We start from the raw sequence: 6,577 nt of genomic DNA, 5'->3' as shown, positions 1-6,577 counted from the left end.
TCCCTAACACTTGAGACTGCTACCATTAGCCACTCGAACGACAAATGGTTCCGTCGAAATAACCGGTAGCTGAAGTATCTCTGCTATTTTATCACTGAGGAAGTTGTGCGTGGATCCACTATCAATGAGCACCTCTAATTCGTGATGGACAATCTGAGCCTTAATCCGCATGGTGCGAGGGATGGACCAGCCAGTGAGCGCATGTAAAGAAATTTCTGGTTCAATCAAATCTGCATGTTGGTTCTCTATCAAATTTTCATCTACAACCTCTTCACACACAATCTCGTTGGTTTCGTTGTGGCCCTCTAGCAATAATAGTTGAGGTCCTTGGCACCTATGTCCTACAGTAAACTTGTCATTACAATTAAAATAAAGTCCCTGTGCACGTCTTCTTTGCATCTCCTCCCAAGTTAATCTCTTTACAGGTGAAGTTTTTGTTGATGTTGGTAGAGTCGGCGGGGTGCGAGTGGGTAGTGGTGGGCGTGAGATCCTCCTTTGCCGCTGTATTTGTTCGTCCTTCATGCGAGCCAAGTTTATCGCCTCCTTCAAGGTTTTAGGCTTAAACATACGAATTGCTTTTGAAATTTCGGAACGCAAGCCACCCATGAACAACCCTACGAGCGCCTTCTGTGACCAACCGTGAACCCGATTACCAAGCCTCTCAAACTCTTTCTGGTAATCACGAAGGGATTCGACCTGTTGAACTTTGGATAGGGCTTCATCAAAATCTTCACCCTCTGTGGGTCCAAAACGAGCCCACAGTTCCTCCTCAAATGATTCCCATGTAACCAAGCGACCTTCCTCTCGGTAAGCTCGATGCAACCATTGCCACCATTGGTTGGCTTCTCCTTCAAGGTGGAAAGATGCCAATGATACCTTTTGGTTGTCCACCGTGCCTTGAAATTCAAAGAATTGAGCTACTCGGTTTAACCATTCAGTTGGGTCATCTCCAGAATATCTCAGAAATTCTAACTTTGCCATTTTGGAAGAGAAAACCTGTTTGCCACTATCGTTCTCCTCACAATACGAACGGGAGGATCCTTCTCGCCAATTTTTATTGTTGTTGCTGGGTGGTTGTTTAGTTGAAAGCACAACCTCGGACAACTTGTTGATGGTTTCCTCCAAACGGTGCAGCTTATCAGTTATGCCTAACTCCAATCGCTGCATTCCATCTTGAACTCCACCGAGTCCAGCCTCCAAAGCCTCGATCCTCTCTTTGTTGGACGCCATTGTAACAAAGCTCTGATACCACTGATAGGTCCTAGTCAAAGATTCGTGTACTACAGCAATTAATTACCAGTGTTCTCTTCGGGTGAGAACAGAGCATACAAAGAAATTGCGTTAAAAATATCTGATATCCTCTATTCCTGTCCACTATCAATAAATACAAATAAATCTAACAAACTTTCAGCATATGTTGCCGAAGCTAAAGGTCCTTAACACCCTAATGAAATAAATTCAAATGAAAAATTACAAAGGGGAAAGCGAAAGCGAAAATCAATGCAACAGCTTTTATCTCTTCTACCACTACTTATGACTGGTTCTGCAAGTGGTTGTTAATCCCTCCTAAATAATAGAAGCTTGACTATGAAATGATCCCACAACCACCTGAATGCGTACGTGTCTTCATGCATGATATTTTGGATTTCTTTCATGCATTTCATGCATGATACTTTGGATTTCTTTTGATGTTGCGTTGCGAACATTGCGGCCCATCCGAAGTCTTATCATGTCCCATGCATTCTTTGATGTTTTTGTGTGGGCAATCTTCTTAGAAAGAGACACGTCTTACGTAATATTGACTAAAAACGAGCCTTCAAATCTTTTTTTAATAGCATCTACCAAACTATCTTTTTTGCTGTGTTGATTTTGCTGTTTGCTGGTACCACAAGTCCTTGATCTACAACCTCCAGAGATTTTGACATTCCAAAAAAGTTGCTCACTAAACCCCCCTCCCACACCCCCCCCCCCACACCCACACCCCCCCACACCCCCCCACCATACCCAAAAAAAAATAAAAAAAATAAATAAAAAAAAAAATCCATCAAATTGTGGAATTTCAATAGGGAATATTAAGAACCTCAAAAATCCACTTCAATAGGGATAAATAATCTCAAAAAAAAATAATTAAAATAACATAAAATGATACCAACTCAAGTTAACACAAGGACAATTTTTATTATTTTATCTTTCTCAAATATAAATTGATAGACCCAATCTTCATATAAGAGACGTCCTAATTCTACTCTGACTAGGAATCCTAATGTAAACATATAAATCTATAACAAGTACTTTAAAAAGACTAAAAAACTAGAGTACTCTTAATAAAACTAAATAAGCTTAATTTAGTCTCTTACTTTCTAACCAACTCTATAGGTTGATTAGTGTTTGAACATGTTTCAACTGATTTATTTCTTATCAAAATTATATTTGTATTAAATTAAAGTAATTATATAAATGAAAATGAAAAATGTTAGCCATTGGTTTATTGAATAAATGGCATAGAGATGTATTATCAAAGTACAACTAGATTAACACCTTGTGTGTATGAATTTTGTACAAATAGTTAATATGTTTAATATACTCTACCAATTTTCATCTAAATCAGTTTGAATGAATTGGTGTTTATATATAATTCTTGTCCTTGTTTCATCTTGATAGAGGATCCAAGGATAAATGAAGACTTTAAAAAATTGTATAGAGCTGCATTGAGGAAAGAATGGGACTCAGCTTATAATGATATATTTAAGCAAGATCCAAAGAATAATTCAATGTATTTAACTGCTTGGATATCAGACAACCGGGACAACACTCTACACATTGCAGCTGCGGCAGACTCCTCTATTTTTGTCAAAAAACTCGTATGTTATATGTTGATGCGAGATTCTAACACCAACTAATCAACACGTGCGTAACGTTGATTGGTCAAGAGACACACGTGATCATGGGTTGAAAATACGAAATAAATGCAATGAGAGCTTTTTAAAGTGGTTCGAATGCTAAGGTAGCAAGTCTTACGTCCACTGATTTGTATTAGTATTGTGGGTCAGGTCGCAACAGCGGACTGACTTACAAATAATTGGGAAAAGTAAATACAAAGTTTTTCAAAGAGAGTTCAAGTGTAAAATGGCCGAATCCCCTTAATGAAGGGGTCTTCCTCTTTTTATAACGGGATGAATGAATGTAATCATCATTAAATCCATGGGTTGGTGTGAATGTCAGGACATAATCCGGCTTTACGTCTCATTGCCCACTTCCCAAGCTGATTTCACGCGATTTGGAGCAGGGAAACGGACACGTGAGAGCTCCATAGCATTTGGCAGACCTGAGGTGCGCTTACCGTTCTGACGGAAGCAGGTCACACTTCATCACGTGACTCCCCACGTCAGCTCTTGAATTCCCAGGCATAACATTATATGACAAAAGAGCAATTGGCTATACAAAATCGTGATGGCAATAATGCTTTTTTTCTTGTTGCTGCATCAGGAAGAATGGAACTGGCCACAATAATGTTAGCAAAAAATGAAGAATTACCGAGTATTCGTGGAGTTCAGTATATGTTACCAATTCACATTGCCGCTAAGCACGGCCACAAAGAGATGATAGGGTATCTTTATGAAGTCACAAAAGAAAAATTAGCGGAAGAGGATGGCGTGGATTTGCTTCACAGTCTGATCAGTAGAACTGACTTGTTTGGTGAGTATATGCACTATTTCTGATATAATTGCACATTTAATTACTTGATCATCTATGTGTTAATTTTCTTAATTTAATTAATCACGTAGGTTATGATTGGAATATATATATATATATATATATATAACACAAACACTAACTTAATTATATGTCGATATAAATCCAACAGAAATTATTTATACGCACAATTGTTGTCTAAACAAAATATCGATGGTTAAAAATATAATAAAAATGAAAAATAAAGTATGCCTGGCCTTCAACAACATCAATAATACCAAATACATCGAATAAACAAGCAGGTGTCAGCTAGCAAAAGACACCTTATGTTTTCAAACAGGTCTAGTGTTGTAACTTTGTTTTTCAAAACTAATAAAACGTTTTATAAAACGATGACTTCTCAAAACAGCTCTTAGTTTGGCTTCGCATAAGACAACGCCATCTACATTAACATAGCTTCCACCAATTTTGGCACAATGGCCAAAGATCAAATGTCATTTATAGCTGATTATTCTATATGGAGTGTTTCTAACGCATATCCTATTTATCTGAAAAAAAAAAATATATATTATAGGATATATTGAAAAAGCCAAAATCTGATTAATTTTCAATTAATATTTTTAAAATGTTCCTTCTACATTATTCATAACATTGGTCGTTGTTTCTTAGATGTTGCGCTGACGTTGCTGAAGGAACGCCCAATATTGGCCACCGTTAGTTTATCTAAATGGTGGCTGATGGAGGCAGCATTACATATCTTGGCTGGAACAGCTATGATGTCTCCTGACTTTGCCAATCACAATCAGCAAGGAATCCTGAAGACATGCTTTAACCTATGTTAGTCTCTCTAATCTTTAACAAGTCCGGCCCCTGTTATTGATCTTTCTCCTCAAATCTTTAAAAAATAAAAAAAATAAAAAAAAATAAATAAAAGTGCCCTATTGGATAATTAACAACTACTTCGAACTTTTTAAGAAACATCTCACAATCCTCACAATTTAAAATTATTAGTTCTAACTATGTTGTTGGTATGAAACTCGCAGTTTCTAGTAGCAACAAGTTGCCCCATGAAAAGCTTCCTCCAAAAGCACTTGAATTACTCAAACTACTTTTGGAAAAAATAGATTGTCGTGATGACTGGATCGATGAAGTAATATATCTTGCTGTCGAACAAGAAAACGTTGAATTTTTAAGCTTAATTATTTGTGATTATCCTGAGTTGATACGTAAAGTCAAAGGAGATACATGTAGACAAATATTTCGCAATGCTGCTTTGAAACGCCAAAAGGATATCTTCAAACTCATAGACACCGTAGGTCCATCATTTAAGAAGACAATACTTCAGTACAAAGATGATGATTACGAGAACATCTTGCATTTGGCTGCAACGTCCGCTCCATCAGATCAGCTCGATACTATACCAGGCGTAGCCCTCCAAATGCAGCAGGAATTGTTATGGTTTAAGGTAAATTTACACAACTTATTTTATTTTACTTTTGGGTAGGACTGTACAATTTCTATTTTCTTAATACATAAGATGTTTGATAACATTTAATATAGGAAGTGAGTAATGTACTGAATCCATCGGCTGCTCAAGCAAAAAATAAACAAGGAAAAACTCCAAAAGCTTTATTCAACAAGAAGCACAAACGGTTAAAGGAAAAGGGGGAAAAATGGATGAAGGGCACTGCAAATTCATGCATGATTGTGGCCGCACTTATTGCCACAGTGGTTTTTGCTGCAGCTTTCACAGTACCAGGTGGAACCAAAGAAGAGTCAGGGACTCCTCATTTTGTTCATAAAGTGTCCTTCACAATTTTTGTCATATCAGATGCAGTATCTCTGGTAACATCCGTTTGCTCCATTCTAACCTTCTTATCTATTCTCACTTTCCGATATGCTGAAGAAGATTTTCTTTTGGAGTTGCCTAAAAAGTTGATTGTTGGGCTCGCAACACTTTTATTATCCATAGCAGCAATGACGGTAGTTTTTTGTGCAACCATTTTCATTGTCTTTAAAGATGGAAAAATGTGGGTTCCAATTCTTGTTACAGCGATTGCTTCTTTACCCGTCATCTTGTTCACCAAGCAGCAGCGACGACTCTTGTTTGACGTAGCGCTTTCAACCTACAAAATAAGTCAGCTTTTCGATGATGAAGGGAAAGCAAGGAAGCACAGTAAGTTTTTTGGAACATATTATCGGCGCTGTTAATGAATCTTAACAGACGACAAATAATAGCACTTATTGCTCATTTGGGAATGACATTTTTATTTCTTTTATGAATTTTTTTTTTTTGGGGGGAGAATTCCAAGATTGTTATTATAAAAATACTTTTGATAACATAAACTCATGTGAGTTTAAAAATTATTTTACGTGGTAGGATGAGTGAATATTGTGAAACTTCAGAAAACAGCAAAGAAATTTCCAGAGAATTAATGAGCCTTATTATTGCTTAGAAGCTAATCTGAACTGATTAGCATTTTATAATTTATATACAAACGCATAGACTTAGAGCACAGTAACTATTCAGTAACTAACTTTACAATTGATTTTAGAAACAGAACAAAACGACACCGGCTCGAAGAATTCTGACTTAGAAAAGTAGCTGATCTGGCACCTCTGACTTTAAATGGTCAACAAACAACAGCCCCCTCAAGCTAAACTGTGTCACAGTTTTAGCTTGACATGTCATCACAAACAATTACACGCTATAAAGTAACCATATTAAGTTTACAAAGAGTCCTGACACCAACAATTCTGAAGTACAATTACCATAACAGCAGCAACTTAATTGACCTCAAAACTAATCTTCACATCAACTTTAAACTTTATTAACCTCAAACCTGACCTTTACATCTAACAAATCCTCACATCAACACTTCAA

The 6,577-nt window shown here is 36.8% G+C and overlaps 1 protein-coding gene across 1 annotated transcript; it reads left to right on the top strand.

Moving 5' to 3' along the window:
• Positions 1-3,416: 3,416 nt before the first annotated feature.
• On the top strand, positions 3,417-5,904 carry LOC116133777 (ankyrin repeat-containing protein ITN1-like). The gene is made up of 4 exons (XM_031419465.1): positions 3,417-3,696; positions 4,363-4,530; positions 4,737-5,158; positions 5,254-5,904. Exons 1-4 carry the CDS (start codon positions 3,417-3,419, stop codon positions 5,902-5,904), a joined length of 1,521 nt encoding a protein of 506 aa, XP_031275325.1.
• Positions 5,905-6,577: the final 673 nt, after the last annotated feature.

This window comes from Pistacia vera, unplaced genomic scaffold (assembly GCF_008641045.1).
Source record: "Pistacia vera cultivar Batoury unplaced genomic scaffold, PisVer_v2 Contig275, whole genome shotgun sequence".
NCBI classification, from domain to species: domain Eukaryota; kingdom Viridiplantae; phylum Streptophyta; class Magnoliopsida; order Sapindales; family Anacardiaceae; genus Pistacia; species Pistacia vera.
Note: the sequence above shows the minus strand (reverse complement) of the source record. Positions and strands in the feature narration are given on the sequence as shown.